The sequence below is a fragment of the Crotalus tigris genome, unplaced genomic scaffold (genome assembly GCF_016545835.1).
Source record: "Crotalus tigris isolate CLP2741 ecotype Arizona unplaced genomic scaffold, ASM1654583v1 scf7180000018364.571795, whole genome shotgun sequence".
NCBI classification, from domain to species: Eukaryota; Metazoa; Chordata; class Lepidosauria; order Squamata; family Viperidae; genus Crotalus; species Crotalus tigris.
Window position 1 is genome coordinate 317067 of NW_024096966.1, and position 20747 is coordinate 337813.

Sequence of the window (20747 nt, forward strand, 5' to 3'; positions counted from 1 at the left end):
CTTAATACATTTTCCAGTGAAAGAAAAGTCTAACCACACAGTGAAGAAAATAACAGCATCCATTGAGAATTTCTGGTGGGACCAAGGGAACTGGATGGTGAAGAGATGGTTCTGATATAAAACAAAAAAGTCACTGTACCATGATGTGCATGCTTTCATGCTCCTTATTGCTCTCTCTACCTGGGGCCTCGAAAAAACATAGCACTCCCTCCCTCCCTAAGTATCATGGCTGGACTTGGCTGTGGAAGGTATCGATTGATTTAAACTATTATGTGCCAGCAAATGAGTCTCAACTCAAATACCACATAGACAGAAATTCTCCAGAATACCCTGTCCCCAATGTGGCCCTTCAGTCCTCCAGTTACGGACTGATCATTGTCTTCTCCTGCACTGCATGAAATGAAGCATTTGCCATTGTAACTCTAGAGATTATCCGCCTCCAATATCTTTCTATATCACTGCTACTTTATATAGTGCCTGGTTGCTTTAACTGGGCAACTGGGATGACCCCACTGGGAATCTATACTCCCAGAATTCTTTCATTATTATTCCTAGTCTCTCCCTCCCTGCATTACCTTTATGAGGCAGCATCAAAGGACTTGGAGGGGGGAGGATCTTTTTTCCCTTTGTAGCCTAATTTTGTTTTGGGGGGGTTTGATTGGACTTTGTTTTGTGTTTTGCATCCTTGTAAAGTAGGGGTACTTTCAATCCCTTTTCCCCCCTCTCAATTTTACATATTTAATGTTTTCTAATTGACTAAGGGCCTTTCTTTGAATCATGCTTGCATGCTTAGCTAATTTTGCTTCATCTTTCTGAAATGTTTGCCTATTTAATTGCCAACAGAATGCCAGTTCAGTTATCTTGCTCTGCTTCCTTGATATGCCCATAAGTCAATATTGCAAATTAGATTTCCATCATTTTGAAATGCCCACTTTGGGGAGCTATATGCACTCATTCTTTGGTTGAATGTCTGCAGTATACTGAAGCTGTCTCAGCAACATAGTAATGTTGCATATTGTTCCCACAATGTGACTTTAGAATTGCTAAGGTATTTTGCTAAATTAATGTGGTTGCTCAACATTATTATAACGTTATTATTTTCTGCATTTATTTGTGTATATTATGCTATCCCAGAATCCACCACTAGGGGAGTGTTATTGTCCACAGCAGACAAAAAAACATTCTGCAATAAAGGGTCATAAAAATATAGTTATTTGAGAAACTATATTTATTTAAATCTAATTTTAAATTTTTGAGGATTAACCCCATTATCATGCTTTAAACTCTACTGCAAAACCTTTTTTTCCTGTTAGGAACACCTTTGGTGATTGATTCAAAGAGAGTTCAAGCAACCAATTACTTAGTGTGCTTGCTAACTAATATACTTTATTTTTTTGTAATGCATTTTCTTGCTAGAGGCAAAAATTTTCATTGTTACAATAATAATATCCCAGAAGATTGGAAAAATTCCAGTCAAATCCTTTCTTCAAAGATGGTGTCAGCCCCATAAGATGGGCAAGACCAAGAAACTAATGCCATGTGGTGTACTGTAAGACAACTATCGTATATTCTTCTTATTCTTTGCAGATTGAACCGTAAGCTTTTGCTGTTGAAGATAGCCTTTTCCTGTTGGGTCTGTCCTTTCATAACCAGAAAGGTACTTCACCATAAGGCTATATATTATTGTGCACGTTGCTGATTCTGCAAATGTTAAATACTGCTTTAAAAGTACTTGGATTTAATTGTATAGCTTAAAGTACAATTTAGCTGTAATATTGTTATATTTAATTAATACTTCTTATACAGCCAGTTGAAGTTTCCTTCAATCTTTTGGCCAATAATTAATTTTTCTAATTTCCCAGGAAAAGGACACTGCTATTTATGTGTAAGATATCCAGTTCTTTATACATATAGCTCTTACCTTACTGCCTTTTATTCCATCACAAAAGCACTGGTGTTTGCTTTTGCAGATACAATTCTGAAAAAGAAAATACAATAGTTGCCATTCACATTCTCATTAAATATTTACGAACTAAACCACTTTTTCCTCATGTCATACAGTTTGTTATCTTTCTTACAGGATGGCTTCATATATCACTAAACCATGTTTTGCACAGCCCTTCTTTAATATGTGTCTGGATTTGCACACCATTCGTAATCATAAAAATGACTTACCATAGCACAGAAAGGAAAAATGGGTACAGGTAAAGTTAATTTACAGGTAAACATTAATTATGTTCTTTAAAGATTTGTGAAAGTGGGGGTGCTAGATTGGTGAAGACAACTAACCAGTTGAGATTTAGGAGAGAAAGTTTCAACAAAAATCAAAGTGCCATCATGCCTTTGTTTCTTGCTGGCTGACAAAAGTGAAAAATGAATAAGGGAACATAGCTATAAAAGTTTTTCTTGTTTCATTTTTTTTATGTCTATTTTCTCCACTTTTTCTCTTTTTTCTATTAAAGAAATAAAAAATTAAAAATTGCATCATATCAGAGTTACAAATTTAGAACAACCCTGCATAGCAGCAAGGACACACATAAAACTTTAACTCTTTGCTGGCACCTAACTACCATTAAGATGTTGCAGCCCAGATCAGTCCCTCTCCGATGGTCTGCAGTTGAGCCTTGAGTTTAAGTCTAAGTTGGCTTAGAGCAGGGGTAGTCAACCTTGGCTCTTTTATGACTCATGGACTGGCTCGGGAATTCTAGGAATTGAAGTCCACGAGTCATAAAAGAGCCAAGGTTGACTACCCCTGGCTTAGAGTTTAACGCCTCCAACAACAGGTTGTTAGAACATTTGATGGCCAACCTTTTGTTTGCTTGTTGATCTTGCTTAGTCATGATCATAGGCTTCATCTTTACTTTGTTCTGCTAACCCAGGAGAGTTTTTGTTAAGCAGAAAAGGAAGAAAACAGGTAAAGATGAGCTGTTGCTTTCATGGAAACATCTACACCAGGGGTGTCAAACTTGCAATGTCATGTGACGTGTCATGACATATCGCAACTTTTTTTCCATTGCTGGCAATGGAGTGGGTGCGGTTTTGGCATGATGCATCCGGCCCACAGGCCAGCTGTTTGACACCCCTCATTTACACAGTTTTCTTAGCAGCAGCAGGTAATTGGTTTACCAACTGCATTTTTTTCTATTTTTTTATTATTATTGTCTAATGAAGTCTAAAGTCCTGGTATTCCCTGGAAATCTCCCAGCCAGGCTTGCCCTTGCTTAGCTTTCAGATCAAGTCAGGCAGCTGCTATCCACTGAGACAAGCAGAATGCAACAGAATTCTTCAGCTTGGTGCTTTCCAGTTATATTAAACTAGGTTTAGCCAGCATGCTCCAACACATCAAAAGGGCAACAATCTAGAGAAGGCTGACACCTTAGCAATATTGACAATACAGAAATAATTTATGCAAACAAAATGACTATAGTATTAGAAACATAGTCATTTGAAGCTTCACATTATTGGGCTAGCTAGAAGACATGTCTATAAACCTGCAAAATGTAATCAGTTGTCCAGTTCTCATCTTCGGTACTCTTTCTTTTCCCTCCCACTTTTCATTTTAACAGGCAACAGCAAAGATTGCTAGCAACAGTTAGCCACCTAGTCAGACACAGACAGACAGGTCTGCTTTCCTGCCTTTCTGAAGATAGTTTGGACATGCTTAGAGAGAAATTGCAATTGCACATGACATAGTTTCCTACTATATCAGTGATGAGTTCCTCAAAAAGCATCTTGTGTAGGCTCACTCAATCTGCTTATTTAATTATTGAAAATAAATAAATAAATAAATTGATTTATTTTGATAAATTTTTACAATGTTTTTGCCTAATATCGTTCAAGGTTGCTAACTAAAATAAAATGCAAGGAAAATATAAATCAGATAATTGAATCAGTAAAACAAAATTCACATTCAAATTTAAATGCCTTTCATTCTTTGGCAAAATAAATTTGTTCTTGGCTTAATCTAATATTTAGAGCTTGGAAGATGAAGGGCAGGTGTGTTGGGCATGCTGACCCTGATTTCCTTGGAGGCAGAATGCTGAGAAAAAGGTAATAATTAAAATTATATCCATTATACATTTCAGTTGTAATGAACTTTTTCAATGGTCCTTGGCTGTTAAAGGAGGGATAGGTATCTTATGGCCTTCCAGATTTTACTGTATTATAACTCCCAGCATCATTCTCCATTGGTTATGCTGCTGGGACATCTGGGATCTGAAATTTTGCACCTCCTAGACGGGACAACTTGCCCATCCCTGTGAGTCTAAAGAATTTGTTTCTGTGAGAAACACATATTTTCTAAAGCACTTTTCATATTTCTTTTGATAAACTTTGCCTTGAAAGCCACTCAAGATAAGGTGTCACTTAACCCAATTGGCAGACAAAACAATCTTCTCAGCTAGGCATGTCTATACAAGTGATTTGCAGGCAGGCTGACTAATTAAACTTATTTTCACAAATTAAAAATTATAAAATTGATGCATTTCTAAAAAGATCTAGACATGGCTCAAAAGTGGTAATTGCAAATCAGTAGCTAGAATCATTCCAATTGCTTTGTATTGAGCAGAGTAATCAGAGCAAAGGCATAGAGCCTGAGATGGTTCTTTTTCCTTCATCCCGTCTAATAAGAATAGAAATGTTCCATAAGTTTCTTTAGCACTGATACTCTTTAAGCTCAAATGTTCTTTTTCAGCATTTTACTATAGGCATGTATCAATCTGAATTTATATAGGACTATGCAAAGCATTTGAAAGTGGTGCTTCACAAAGCCTTCTTTGTAGTCCTACTGGAAATGTTTAAATTTAAATGTTCCTTGAAGGTTTCAAAGGCTGCCTTGAACCATCAACTCCTGGTGGTGCATACAAAGACAATTCTGAGGCTACTAATATAAAAGTCCTAATAACATTACCTTGAGATTCCTAGGGAGCAGGATATGAGCTAAACATCTCATAAGTATTTACTTATTACAAAAGTAAGTTTGTCTTCTGCAGTTCAGAGAATGTTTGTGTTCCAGCAGAAACTACAGCTATGCAGGGGTAGTCAATTGATTTTGCAGCCAGAGTCTTGGTTCTGAGCATACCTTCAATCTGGCTAAGTTGTAAAAGGTAGCACTTTTAGCAAGAGCAGGATTACAAATGAGGACAATTTCCCCTCATATTATCTATAATGGGGAAAAACATGCATTTCTTGTCTTTTTATTACAACACAACAAAATTGGCTGAAAGGTTAAAACACATGAAGAAAGTATGTCAAACCTGCAGGACTTCCAAGTCTTTAAAGTATGTCTGCCATCAAGTTCATTTTTTTTATACCTGGCAAACTGCCTGGACTGGTCCCTGCAGTTTTCTTGGCAAGATTTTTCAGAAGTAGTTTGCCATTAATTGCTTCTGAGACTAAGAGACAATAACTGGCTAAGATCATTCAGCTAGTTTCTTGCCTAAGATAGGACTAGAACTCAGTCACCCAGTTTCTAGGTTGGTGCCTTAAACACTACCATACTGGCTCTTTGTTCTTTAAAGTGTGTATAACTTTTTTTTTTTTGCTTTTTATAAGAATAAAATTAGGTTTACAGGAAAACTAGATAAATATTAAGAGATGCATACAAAATTTAATAGACTAGTGCAGGTATTATCTACCACCCTCTAATTTCCAATGTTTAATAGATTTAGTGCAGGGATTATCTACCACCCTCTAATTTCTAATGTTATAAAAATGTCATAATGTTTCGCTTTGAGACAGAAGGAGTTAAATTTGGCATGAAAATGGACTCCATGGGTGAAAGGAATTTGTGCCAGATTTTAGGTAGATACATCAGTGGATTTTTGTGCAACAGAAGGGGTGATATAAAGTCAAAATTATGGACACAAACCTATTTTGTTTTAATTCTATAGATAGGTGATGGAAAACAACAAGAAGAATAAAAAATAAAGAACTCTCTACCACATAAAGCGCAAAAAATGTTAGTGTAATCACAAGGATCATTTTGAATTGTAGATGTATCAGTATTTTATATTCATCCAAGATGTTCAATCATGCACACATAGACACTTTTCATCTATGGCATATTGTAGTTTAGTCTTGTGAATTTGGAAACAGGGTGTTCACTGATGGGATTATTTCCCCTGTAATTAAGATCCACTGTGGAACTTCTCAAGGACTTGCCATATTTTATATTTAATTGAGGTTGAAATCTTTGGCACATTTCAGAAAAAAAATCCAGTGATATTAAGAATATTCAAGTGGCAGATAATGAATATACTTTTAGATACTTTTTATTAAAGTATTAGGCTTTCAACTGTAGGAAAAATAGAACAGGTTTTTTTCTTTATTTTTATATTTGCTTATTTAGATTTATGTATATACAGTATATGGTAACAAGAACAACAACAACAACAACAACAACAACAATAATAATAATAATAATAATAATAATAATATAATAATAATAATAAAAAGTTGGAAGGGACTTTGGAGGTCATCTAGTCCAACCCCCTGCTCAGGCAGGAAATGCTATATCATTTCAGACAAATGGCTGTCCAGTCTCTTCTTTAAAATTTCCAGTGTTGGAGCATTCACAGGTTCTGGAAGCAGGTTGTTCCACTGATTAATTCTTCTAGCTGAATTAATTGTTTTGTCTGAACTATATTGAGAAGTTTATTTTATCACTTTAGCTTTTAAAAATATTATTTTAAGGGATTTTGAAATAGGGATTGGCAAATTAGAGTCACCATTGTGCTTTGTATGAGTTAAACATTTCCACAAATGGTCCATTTTTGCTTTGGGCTCAGGATTTATGGCTTATTAGAATCTTCAGTAAATACAATCTAGCAAAAATGAGAAGAGGCCACTGAATTTTTCACAGTTCAACTTTCCATTTTACATGTGGTTTGATTTTTTTTCTCATCTCCTTGTTTCGAAGGTACTTCATGAACCAGTTTTACAAATATTCTGTAATCAGATCACTTTGAACTACATACCTGCCAAAAACCTGCAGTTCCCAGGTTTTTTTCTTAATCAGCAGGGTATCTTGGACTATTTGAATAATGTAGATTCTCTGTTTCAAGAAACTGTCTTAATACTTTCTGTATCCTCATGAATAAAAAGATTCAGTAAGATATAATCATGATCTTCTAATTCATTAAAAAAAACCTGGATGGTGGAGGAAGGGATAATAGAAGCAGGAATTATGTGGCTTTCTGCTTTGATAGTATATTTTGCTGAAAACATAGATAACTTGGGACATACATTTAGTCATCAGTTAAATCTGTGTACATCTGCATATGAATGGAGCAGTAATTTTGAAATATTTTAAGTAAGACACTGCTTCAAAACCAGTTGTTGCATACATCAATTCATTTAGTTTTTTTTATTAGTTACATTAGCCTTCTTTCTATTTAGCATCACAATATTATCTGGACTGCAAAATCTAGTTATTGGCTACATGGTCAGTAAAGACTTTGAATCCTGTGTATCTCTTTGTAAGCATTTAGTGGGCTTCTAAATTTTTTGAAGCATAGATATAGTCTTAAACAATGTTGTCTTCTATAGTCAGTAAAATGATATCCAAATAAGGCTTCAATCCAGAAACCAATCCAACTGCTTCAAAGAAATGTACTTTCAAAGAAGATTTTGCCATGGATAACTCCAGTTTTTTTCTTAAACATTTGCATGATATTACATTCCACTGAAATCAGTACATAATGGTATTTTAACCGCAGGTTCCACAGTGCTTCAAGACTCAATAGCCCACAAGGTTAGGGTACAGAGAGACTTGAAGAATTGGGAAAAGTTGCAATTATCCCTCATGGGAAGAATTGCAGTGATAAAAATGAATATTCTACCCAAGTTTCTCTTTTTGTTCCAAATGATACCGATTTTGAAGAATGAGATTAATTTAACTGAGTGGCAGAAAGGCCTTAATAAATTTATTTGGGCAGGGAAAAAGCCAAGGGTTAAATTTAAAATTATGCAAGATTTCCGTGAGAGGGGAGGACTCAAGGTGCCGAATTTGAAATTATATTATGATGCGATGGTTTTAACATTAGTTAGTGACTGGGTAAATTTGACAAATTCTGATATACTTCACTTAGAGGGATGGAATTTACTTTTTGGGTGGCATGCCTATTTAATATTTAATAAAAAATGGATTGGGCTTTTAAATCTCATATCTTAAGAATTTCTTTACTTAGGGTTTGGAGAAAATATTACAAAAGTGATTTTAAAGTACCATTATGGGCCGTACCTTGGCATGCAATAGAAGGAATAAAAAGAGGGGTTAAAATGGATATGGTGTCCTATAGACAGTTACTTAAATGGGATGGACAAAACTGGCAGTTAAAATTACGGGAAGAGTTAGCACAAGAAAATATTATTTATTCTTGGTTCCAATATAGGCAATTATTAGATAGATGGAAGATGGACTGTAAGGTGGGTTTTCACAGAGAAGATGAAAATCTTATTAAGCAAGTGAAGGATCAAAGACAAACCCACATTAAGAGGATCTATGGGGTTTTAGTTGAATTGGATTCAGAAACGGAACTAATTAAAGATTGTATGATTAGATGGGCGCAGAATTTTGGTGAGCCAGTTCCATTGGACACCTGGGAAATTATTTGGGTGAGAAATGTCAAATTTACACAAGCACAGAACTTAAGGGAGAATTTTTATAAAATGTTTTATAGATGGCACCTTGATCCACAAAAAATGTCTTTTATGTACCCTGACTTACAACCTAAATGTTGGAGATGTGGTTGTATGGATGCTACTTATTATCATATTTGGTGGTCGTGCAGAGAGATAAAAGCATTCTGGATTAAGATATGGTGGAATATCCAGAGAATTTTTAAAAGGAGGGTAAAATTTACTCCGCAATTATTTTTGTTAGGTATAGTTACTGATTGTGACACAAAGGAGGTTATATTGATGTTAAACTTGATGTTAAACAGCTGCGAGGCTGTTAGTAGGACAATATTGGAAGAAGGAATTTTTGCCTACATTGCAGGAATGGTTTCTTAAAGTGTCTCATTTGGCGGAAATGGCAAAGATTTCGGCTTTCTTAAAGGGACAAATGCAAGAGAAATTTCTTGCTGTTTGGGATAAATGGATAAAATTCATACAATTTAAATTTGATATAAAAAATATTATATAGTTTTTTCATAATTTTTAACTTTATATATATATATATTTTCTATTTTATATTCTTTTTTTATAATTTTTTTTAACTTTTTCTTTAATTAAGCCTATATTCTGCTCTGGGAGGTCCTGGGGGGGGAAGGGGGGGTTTGGGTAGGGGTGGGAAAAGGGGGGTTTTTGTTGGGTAATGTTTGTTTTTTATTTGTATATGTTGTTTTTTGTTTTTGTATTGTTTCTTATTTTTTGTAAAATTTATAAAACTCTTTAATAAAAAAAAAAAGACTCAATAGCCCACAAGATGGAACAAAAGAGCCTTCAGACAATACAATGAATAATAGCAATATATTTAAAGAATCAGTTCTGCAGATCATTGGATTAAGATATAAACGTTTCCAATTAAAGGGTCACCTGAACCATAGTGTGAAAATTTGTAGTGTTGAATACAAGAATTAACAGATTTCAAGGGCTGATCACCACCTTTAAAGTCCCATATGTCTTGGAGCTTGATTATCTGAAAAACTGCTTACTCCAAGTAGAATCTGTTCACCCAAGAACTACCTGCCTTCTCTTGACGTCTGACAGGAGGATACCCAGAGGTGATCATTTTCTACAACAGCTTCCCTATAGCGGTTATAAGATCATGTCCTCATTTCTGACATTTAGAAAACTTCAGAAAATTTGGCTATTTCAAAGACCATCTGTGATGCAGGAATGAGAGGGCGCACTTATAACTAGTGCTATTAATACATTTATAAAACATATTTGTGGATTAGAATATTGATTTTGTATTTTGATGTTGTTTTGTGATATTACATGTTGTCTTAAGACATATTCTGCTTTGCTTTGACACAGCAGAAAAATACCTAAAACACATATAAATCTACAAAATGATAGAGAATGATTTCCAAGCTATAAAAAGTTGGTTCATACAACTTGCTAATATGAAAGCTTATAAATCTTATAAAACATGTATAGTTGTTCATTAAGAAGAATTTCTATTATAATCCTTAAAGTGGACAAGAGTGAAAACTTTTCTCTCTGTTCCCAAAGCCTTGTGGCCAGGTAAATTCAAGCAATTGGCCTAGGAATGGTCTTAGTTGGGAGCATGGATACAAGACTTTGAGGCCAGGAGTCAACATTTAGGAAAAATAATACACACACATAGCAAGTTACAAACAGTCCACAGTGATTTTGGACAGGAATAAGCTGAACAAGTTTGCTAGAAGCATTTGAAAACCACGATTTAATGGCACTGACATAATGTAATTTATTTGATTACATTAGCATTAGCAATATCATCAGGAAATGAAACAAAGCCACAAAAATTGTTTTATCAAAAAAAGAGAGAAATTCTAAATTAATGGAATTAACAGAAATGTTAGAGTCAACTAGACAATTTATGTCCTGTGGAGTCATCCTTTGAGAGAAAGATAGTGTAGTCTGATGTGACCAGATTGAATGTTACATTTACTGAACAGTTTTGAGCAGGATTGACTTCTGATTTTTTGATTGCTTCCCCATTAATTTTGCTTGTGAGAAACTGGTAGGGAGCATTGGAAAGCACAATCATGTGACCATGGGGATGCTGTAGTGTCTATTGTTTTGCAAATAAAACTGGTCTGAACTTCATGGAAATTTCAATTTCAATTTAATGAATCCAGATTTTTTTAATGCATTCTTTAAGTTAGTGGATTTGAAAAATTGTATTCAAAAATTAGTATGCTATAGTATTTGGAGTAATTGGGGGCTTACAAAAAATACTTTCCTTTATCAGATAATTAGCAAATAGATAAACACAAGAAATTTGGTAATATATAGATAAAGTTCTGTGAAAATATCTATTTATAAATGTCCAATTTCTTTTTGTTCCTGGTTTGTGGATGAATATGAAAAATGGACAGAGAATACAATCTATTTAATACTCTTGCTTAATTTCCCCAATCTAATTGTTATTAATGTGTATTTCAAAAGCCCATTATCTCATATTTTTTTCAAGAATGGAAAGGCACCAACTGATGCTAGAAAAGGACAGAACATAAAATTAACAAATGAGACCGTTTGTAGAAGTTGATAAAACTATAAAATATAATCAGTGGGCAGGCATCTTGTCTAACCATATCAGTTAATTTCATAATGGCCTGTATTACTACCAGAGCATCCTTAGGGCCAAAGTGACAGCCATGATGGTGAAACCAAATTGCATCTATTTTGTGTGACATGGACACCCAATTACTACTTTATTCCAAATTCAGATCCTAGTGTAGAGAAAGAGCTAAAAGTACAGGAGGAGAATAAATAAAAATCTCTGGCTTATTGCCAACCCTGCATTATCAAAGGTGTGTGTTTGGGAAAAAGGAGAAGAACAAAAGGTGGAAGCGGCAGGTACTGCATAAAATGGGGGATGCCTAACTCAACTTTGCTGCATAGAAGAGACTATAAATGATGTATAGAAAAGCTATATATATCTAGAATATCTCAAACTTTCAAATGTTTAGATCTATTTTTACCTACAGTATATTATAAGAATGGAAAGTAATGGATTTCTCTTGTGCAATTTACAAGCACATAATTGGGAAACAATAATAAAGAGCACAATTTCAAATGTTCTGAAAACAAGTCTGATATTCAATCATTATCTTTTCAGATAATGCAGAATCATTTACAGAAGCTGAATATTGTTTGCAAGAAGAGTAATAGAAACCTTTTTGTAACTGTTCAGCTTTCATGCCAGGTGAATTTAATCTTAAACCCAGGAACCTCAGATTTCCCTTGTGGGGATTATCAGTCCCTTAAAAAGAAACTATGGACAATACTGGCCCTAAAGTATAAATGGTGGATATAGTTATTCTTCAAAAATGAGTAGTGTAATTTTATCCCATATTATAAGGGTTCTAAAGAATAAGGTGTGATAAGACTTTACACAAGCTCACACTACTTAAAAGAGAAGAAAGAACCACTACTAGAAAACTTTAAAAGAAAGAAGGAAAAAGAAGAGGGCAGAAGAGGAGGCAGCTAACCAGAGACACCCATCTGCACAATGTCATAATGTCACATATCATTTAGATATCTGAGAACAAAAGAATAATCTCTCCACTGCATGCATCCTAGTTGCAAGTTGGTTACTGTACATCACATTCTAATTATCTCCATAGAACAGGAACGCAAAGCCTACACTGACACAGAGAGAGAGAGAGAGAAAGAGAGACAGAGACAGAGAGAAATATATGCAGGCTTAATTTAGTGGGTCAGCATTGTCCATAATTCATGAATGTGTGTAACGCTTTACCACAAAAGTAAGGCTTCTTAGATACTTTAAGGCAGGCATGTCAAACTTGCGATGTCATGTGACATCGCACAACATATCGGAGCTTTTTTGCCATTGCTGGCAATGGGGTGGGCGCGGTTCCGGTATGATGAAACCGGCCTGCAGGCCAGCAGTTTGACACCCCTGTTTTAAGGGGAGACTAATACATAGAAGATGGCATTGCCAATAAGAAAAGACTGCTATTATATATGTCTTGCAGATGAGCAGGACAATGATTTAATGCAGGAAATAGAATAATCCTACAAACACTTTGCCATTCCATAATATCACTTATAATTACTACATTTGGGAGGCTCACTATTGAATAGATGTGTTAGGTATTGCCTAGGAACAGGCTACAGGATGTTGGAGGCTATGATAAGGCCCTGAAGATACTTTTCTCTTCATATTTTCCTTCATGCATTACCACTAAATTCTAAGGTTGTAAATACTGTCATGATAAATTTTGTGACAAATAACCTTATTTCATGACAAATAACATCTGCTGCTTCCTTGGAGCTGTAGTGCCCATGAACATTGGCTGTATATGTTAGATAAATGAAAGTTGAAAACCATTTTGAGTAAAAAGTTTGACTAGGCAGCAAATAATCTAAAATATTTAAACATCCGTGTTCAGGATGCAACAGCTGCCAAACTCCCTCAGTTTGGGAGGATGTTATTGCTTAGAGAAGAGAAACTGTACTAAGATAATTGGTAAAAATGCAAATCATAGTTGTAAAATTCAAAACTGTTAGGGACCACCAATATTCCACCATGAGAATGCTTTTGGTTTGGTTTGTTTATCAGATAATTATGTGGACTTGTTACTAAACCAAAACAATATCGCTGAAATTGAAATATTTAGAGATATGTGATTTCAGAACAATTTGCTGTGAAAAATTGTACTTCACCAAACTTACATGATATTCTGTGTTGAACAGAGAGAGCAGTTTGAGATATTGGATCCACATATTATTCTAAATCATCATATCTTGTCTTATTTTAATTTAGTATGCTTGCAAGAACCTTGCTAGTTGTGCTTTGGTTGATAAAATATAGCTAAAATAAGCCTTGGCAATGTGATTTTGGTACAATGGTTAAGGTGCTGGCCTAGAAACCAGGAGAGTGTGAGTTCTAGACTTCCCTTAGGTATGAAAATTAGCTGAGTGAGTTTGGTATAGTCACTATAGTCTCTCAACCCAATCCATCTCATAAGGTTGGGAAAAATAAGAGGCAAAAAATATTAGGCTGTCTGCCACCTTGAGATATCTAGATAAATAGAAAAGAGAGAGAGTGAGTGAAAGAGGGGGGGGAGAATAATAATAATATGATCTCAAGAAAAATGACCTTTGTATGGATTTTCATCCAAGTATTTATTACCTCTGGGAAAAGATAAAGTTACAGATCATACATCATCTTTCTATAACAATAATTGATCTTTTCTTTTATTAAATATTTTTTTCTAAAAGGCTTTTTTCCCCTATAGAATTTGTTCATCAATTCTAAAAAGTCACCAAACATATTCACATGTGTCTTTGGATGTTTTTAATCTCTTTATCACTGATAGTCACAGAACAACTCTTCTAGAACTCTGTATTCTGTTGTGTCCAGAGAAGGTTGTGCAAATGAGAGTATCAGGGATCATTCTTCTATCTATAATTTTTTGTGGCAAATAGATAATACTTTCCAAGAGGAAGAAAATAAAAATGATGCTTTGGGCTTCTTATTTGGCTTTTTGAAAACTATCTACTATACTGTAGGCTGCCCTTCGGTTCTTCTCAGATTTGCCTGCACAATCCAATTCATGTGACAGCAAAAGACAGGTGCATAGAAGCAAGACACCTCCAGAAAGGACAGTTCTTACTGAATGAAGCGAGTCACATGTTATCAAAAGGCAAAAAAGGAAAAGGCAACTGACCTGAGAGGATAAGAATTTTAGGAAGTCATCAATGCAGAAAGCAAGAAAGTTTAAAGAATCGCCCAAGTGTGATCCCCTCAAAATAAGTCTTTCCTGCCTCTTAGACTTGCACAAAAGGTTTTTCAGGCAAAGCCGGGAACTGTGCGATCTGTTTCTTTTCTCCCTACTTTCAGGTTTCAAACTCACGGTTAATAGTTTCTAATGAAGTGTACCCACTGTTGTCTAATGGAAAAGCAGGATAGAAACGCTCCAAATAAGCAAGGAAACGTTAGCAGACTAAACCCATTTCCCGGGGGGGGGGGCGGCAAAGCCACTCTGACATTTCTTTTAGTTAAAGCCACTGGAGTCCTGCTGAAAGAAACAGTCTCCAGGCAGGGATGGCGGTGGGGGTGGGGCTGGGGGCTGGGTGGTGGGCTATGGGCTACCCTCCCTCGGGTTACTCCACAGGCAGAAAACCGCCTTAGCCCCGTCAGCATCTGACTACACTCACCTTCGCGGCAACAGCTGTAGGAAAGCCGTCCTGCTCCCGGCCACCCAAAGCCAGCATGCAAAAGAAGGCCAGCCCCAAGTGCCAAGTTTGGCGGCGCACGAGCCTCTTCATGTCTCGCGGCGCGCCTGCCCTTCCTCTTCAGTGTCACAGGTCTGCGGTCCCCAACTTCGCCTCTGTCTGGATGTCACTCACCCACCCATTCACCCACCCACCCCCCGGCACATCCACGGGCCGTCCAGGGAAAGCTCCTCCTCTCCCTGGGGTGGCGGGAGGAGGGCAGACAAGCGTGGAAACGGCAGAACTTTGCCCTAGAGGAGGAAACACAGACGGAGGAGCAGCCGGGCGGGAGCCGAGGGCAGGAGCTTCAGGGGCTGGTCTCCTAGAAGTCAGGTACGCCTGTCGGAGGAGCGTGGCGGAGAAAGGAAAGTGGGGTTGTGGGGGGGGGAGGGAGAGAAGATAGCATCCCGAGCCAAATATCCGATGTGTGGGCACCCAAACTCTCAGAATACAATGCGATCCAGATGCGCTCCACCGCATCTGGATTGCCTGCTCGGGAAGGCTGCGCTCTGAGGAAGGGAGGGCGGGGTCTTTGCCTGCCGCTGCTAGGGTGAAGTGCTGTATCCATCTGCCTTCGAGTTGGCAGAAAAGTGTGCAGGATGACATTTGCTCTTCCGTGGGAAATCCCTCTCCCGCTTCTAGGGCCTCTCTTCTCAATTACTCCGTGGTCGTTCGGCTCTTCCTTCAAGGTAATGAGTGACAAAGGCTAACAAACGATTCACATCCTGATATTTGTCCTTGGCATACAAGAGGAAATACTTCTTTAACGCTGGTGCAGCTAAGGACAACTTAAGATGAATTGGTATCTCATTGCATGATATGGCAACAATGCCATACGGACTTGGCAGGGCAGGGCAAGGCTGGGCTGGGCATACTTGGGGAAAATCCCCTGTTTTTTTTCTTTCTACTAGATACAAATTGAAATAGTGGCCAGATATCCTGAGCAAAGAGAGTGGTGCTCAGAAACTTTGACCTGTTTGTATTAAACCTGAAATATCTTGAGATTTATTCCTTCTGGCTTAGGATGGGTAGCACAGCCCAAAGCTGCTAGCTAACCATTTAAACATGTGCCTTCCTTGCTGAACCCTACCTATGCCTGGGAGAAAGGCTACTAAGCTTGTTGGTATGTGATTTGCCATCATTTTTAACCATCTGAGTCAGGGGCAACTCTGAGAATCATAAAAAGGGGACTTTCGGGCTTTATTTTGGCCATTTCTTTATACCAGGCCGTAGTACATCCCCAATTGGATTTTTGTTGTTATATCAATTAGAAGGTTCTGAATCTCTTTGTTACTATTCAGGTTTTTTTGTACTCCAGGCACTTTTGGTTTGGAATAAGCAAACTGTTGTTTAGATATATCTTCAGGGGAAATCCCTGGGAACTTTGGATTTCAGAATTTTAGTTAATAGGAAGACTATGCAAATTTTAAAAATCATTAGGAATCATTAGTAAACAGTGCTTTAGATTTAACATGAGTTTAGTTCTTCACTGCTATTTCTTCGAACAGCTTGTCTTCCCCCCCCCCCAGATTTTTGAAAAAAATAAAAAAGACAGTGTGACTCTTGAAATAGCTGCAGCTTGTTGTGATAGCCAGAGAAGGAGCAGGGATGTGCTGTGGTTGCACAATTCTGAAGTACTCCTTCCAAATTATTTTAAAAGAATGTACAGCCCTGCTTAACAGTTTGTTAAGATAAATACAGTATCAAAGCCCTGAATTAGATAAGCTAACAATCTCGTTAAATATAAGGGTTACCTTGCCTGGAATGCAAAAATCTGGATGACCACTAGATGATGGCAAAATTTAGACTTTTCTGTTTCTTGTTCCTTCCTTTTTGTGATAGTCCAGATCTTTGCACCTTAAGTCTGATCATGTGTAAAATTACTATTTCATGGCAATTTTAAAATTCACATTAGGGCTCACATCCAAAGCTGTGAGGACAGGATTTGTTACAGAAATATTTGGACATTATTTTTTTTTTTACCCATTAAGGCAAATTGGTTTTACTATAGACAGGATAGAAATGGCAGTTTATTTAGTATATGTGGTGTACGTAAAGTATGTTAATACATGTAGAATAAAAGGTTTTAGCCTTGAGTTACCCTGTCATTGCCGCATAGCAGATTGATTTATAACAACAGGTGCAGTAAGATGATTCTGTTACCTTGTCTGTAAGACTTTCTACATTAACTGATCCAAGAAAAGATGGTGTTACTTCCGGAAAACCAGCCTTGAAAACTAATTTGGAATGTTACTTCCATGTTCCTTCCAACATTGTCCTTTATAAGGTTTTCAGGATTTCCCTTTCACCATCACTCATTTTCTATTTATTATTAAGACTATAAAATAGTATTGACTGAGAAGGTATTTTTAATACTTACTTAAAGATTGTCGAGATAGCATAGAAGCTTAACCACACTGAAACTGAATAGGCTTAAAATGGATTTTTCAGGTGTTATGTGACACACTGAACAGAATCAGAGTTAAGCATTATAGATGCTGTGTCTATGCTTCATTAAAGATAATACCCCTTCTGGGAAAAAAGCAGTAATATTTTAAAGACACATTCAGTTTGTTTGGCAGACTTTGATATGGTTTAGATACTGTGTGAAACCATGGCTCAGTTACCTGAGATATTCTCACATTACCTGTGAGAAAATGAGTATTCTTCATACTTTACTTGGCATAATGGCTAAACCAGGCCAACATGCTAAGCTACAAGTGATAAAAGCATGTTCTGGTTTAATGAAATGTATGAGCTGAATGAAGACATTTCCTTATGCTAACCTTGCTGAAGGTAATCATTTGGAATCATCCTAGAATCATTTTTGAGTCTCGCCTATTCAGTCACTAAACAAAAATAAAACAATCTTTTTTTGGCCTTATTCTAAACCTTTTTTGCAACTGTTTCTGCATGCTTATTATGTTATCCTCAAATATCTCTTTGGAAAAGAACTGTGATATGAGAGGAATTTATTATTCAAAGGGAAATCAAAACTCTTACTAGGTGTGCCAGAGTTAGTATTCAGCTATTTTTTAAAGTAGATATGTAATGAGAAAACAATGCCAAAACAAATTAGCTTTACATTTGCCTCAATATTTCTACTTGGATTAAAATGGTTTTCTAAGGACTGGGGTTCTAGAAAGAGATCTTTCAAGCATTCATAAGAATTCTCTTGATTCTCTCTTTCTTTCTTTTTTAAATAAAGAGACATCTTGGGCCCCAAAAAGTTCTTAGTCATTTTCAAAATAAACATTTTGGTACTAAATTACTCATTCTCATAAATAAAGTTACTTGAGTTGCACTGCTCTGGAATAGAGAACTGAATGAGGCCTAGGGTCAGATTCTTTGATGGTTCCTTCATTAGGACATAGCTAAAACGCAAGCAGAATAATTGAAATAAGACACATTTGCAGATGCCTGTAAATAATTCTACCATGGATAATAGGGGCATTTCCAGCTGTCTGAAGTGTCTAAAATTTACAATGATTTTTGACATGCATGTTTAAAAATAACTTGAGAATTATTGTGTATGTGGTTATGTTTTTGCTTTTGAAAACAAAGTTACATGGGGGAATCTTGTTATGTGTGTATATATATATTTCTGTGACACTAGAAAACTAAGTCAATGGATATTTACATTTACATATTTCACTCCAGAAGAGAGCTAATATTTCCAAAATATATCAACTTAAATGTAAAGTTAAAAATATTTGTGCATAAAATTAAGGTTTGTCATACTTTCTTTCCTAGCAGATCACAAAGCCAAGAAGAATGTTGAACATGGTTTTCATACCTGCAGTGGGATCAAATCCTTGTTATTAAAAATTAAAATATTGAAGGCCTGGATTCAAATATATTAATATAAACTACATCCATAATGAATTGCTTATATTGGATTAAATTTATTACAGGTGCATGGTAAGTTTTCTCTTCTACTTAAAGTAATAACTTTCAAATCGGAAAGCAGAAGCAGGCTTAGTGTGCTGATTTTTAATCTTATTGGTGCTACTTGAAATATATTGTGTCTGGTATTTACCATATATTTGCTAAATACTGGAAAAATTCAAATATAAGCACAAATATACACACATTAATTTTGTTAGTTAAAGAAACAGGGAATTCTCTAATTTACCCATGTTTCCACTGAAGCTTTAGCTCTTTCTGTTCCTTAATTTCCTATATCCTTGTAGGTGAGAGAGGTTATCTATTGGGGGGGGGGGTGTCTTTTTTTTTTTAGGCCATCCGTCCTTGCCATAAAAATTTTAAAGTGCCATGAATAGTGTGTTTGTGTTGAATGGTATAGTACAATGCAGAAGTAGGGAATCTGGTGCTCTGTAGAAGTGCTGGAGTTCATTTCTCGTAATCTGTGACCATTTGTATCCATCACTTGGTAGCGAAAAGCCCTATAAAAACGAAGAAAAGCAAAGTAAAGATTTCAAGCATCCTCTAACACAGCCAGAAGGCTTTGCAGCATGCACAAAGAGAGGCATCCCTGTTTCCGGGAGAAGCATGAGGTGGGAAATTTCTATTCCATGACTTGGAATGCTTGGTTTTCTTTTTTAGAGCCAAGTCTATCGAAACTGTAATTCAGTCAATTATAGGAATTACCTGACAAAATAGTAAATAAGAGAAATAAAAAATTATATGATATTCCATTTTCTGCTGGCAAAACAGGATGGAAAAAAAAACTTTAAAAAAAGATATTATTTCCTTGTTTTCTTTTAGCTCCAACAGTCATGTAGACTGGGTTCACTAACCTTAGTGAAACACTAACCAGCTAGCCATGATTTAAACTAGGACAATGTACAAAACTGTCCTGTATGGACAATGTGTTAAAAGAATCTCAAATTAGGTCAACAATGGGATAACATAATGTACACAGTAAAAGGGAGCTCTCAATAACAGTGTACCTATAAACTCCTTCATTATATAAAGCATGTGAAATAATCTAATGATTAGGGCAAAGATTGTCATTATGGCTACCGCACTGCATGGTAATTATCATGGTAATTTTACACACTTACGGCCATTGGCTCATATTTATGACCATTGCATTGTCCCAAGGTCATCTGATTACCTTTTGCAAATGTCTGACAAGCAAAGTCAATGGAGAAGCCAGATTCACCCAACAACTGTGTTACTAACTTAATAACTGCAGTGATTCATTTAATAACTGTGGCAACAAAGGTTGTAAAATGGGATAATAGCAATAGCACTTAGACTTATATACTGCTTCATAGTGCTTTACAGCCTTCTCTAAGTGGTTCACAGAGTCAGCATATTGTCCCCAACAACCTGGGTCCTCACTTTACTGAACTAGGAATGATAGAAGGCTGAGTAACCTTGAAACAATCAAGATCAAACTCCAGATTTTGGACAGCGTTAGCCTGCAATACTGCATTTTAACTACTGTGGCATCACAGCAAAATTCACTTAACAACTAACTTGGTCATTAATAATAATAATAATAATAATAATAATAATAATAATAATAAAAGTTGGAAGGGACCTTGAAGGTCATCCAGTCCAACCCCCTGTTCAGGCAGGAATCCCTATACCATTTCGGACAAATGGCTGTCCAGTCTCTTCTTAAAAACTTCCAGTGTTGGAGCATTCACTACTTCTGGAGGCAGGTTGTTCCACTAGTTAATTGTTCTAACTGTCAGGAAGTTTCTCCTTAGTTCTAGGTTGCTTCTCTCCTTGATTAGTTTCCACCCGTTGCTTCTTGTCCTACCTTCAGGTGCTTTGGAAAATAGCTTGACTCCCTCTTCTTTGTGGCAGCCCCTGAGATATTGGAATACTGCTATCATGTCCCCCCTCGTCCTTCTCTTTGTTAAACTAGA

General features: G+C 36.2%; 2 protein-coding genes across 7 annotated transcripts in view; one reads left to right on the forward strand and one right to left on the reverse strand.

Moving 5' to 3' along the window:
• Positions 1-15048, reverse strand: part of COL4A3 (collagen type IV alpha 3 chain) — a 71497-nt gene extending 56449 nt beyond the window's left edge. Inside the window, exons 1-2 of the mRNA XM_039350912.1 lie at positions 14845-15048; positions 1922-1978 (exon numbers count right to left, since the gene is read on the reverse strand). Coding sequence (XP_039206846.1) covers positions 1922-1978; positions 14845-14955 — 168 coding nt within the window. The 5' untranslated portion in view covers positions 14956-15048. The remainder of the gene's footprint in view (positions 1-1921; positions 1979-14844) is intronic.
• Positions 15049-15065: 17 nt separating this feature from the next.
• Positions 15066-20747, forward strand: part of COL4A4 (collagen type IV alpha 4 chain) — a 76761-nt gene continuing 71079 nt past the window's right edge. For 2 of the 6 annotated variants that reach the window (XM_039350914.1, XM_039350918.1), the window contains exons 1-2: positions 15066-15234; positions 18655-18822. In XM_039350914.1, the coding sequence (XP_039206848.1) occupies positions 18782-18822 (41 nt within the window). In that variant the 5' untranslated portion in view covers positions 15066-15234; positions 18655-18781. Of the gene's footprint in view, positions 15235-15314; positions 15591-18654; positions 18823-20747 lie in introns of those variants that run through there. The other 4 variants (XM_039350913.1, XM_039350919.1, XM_039350917.1 and 1 more) reach the window with 3 other exon arrangements.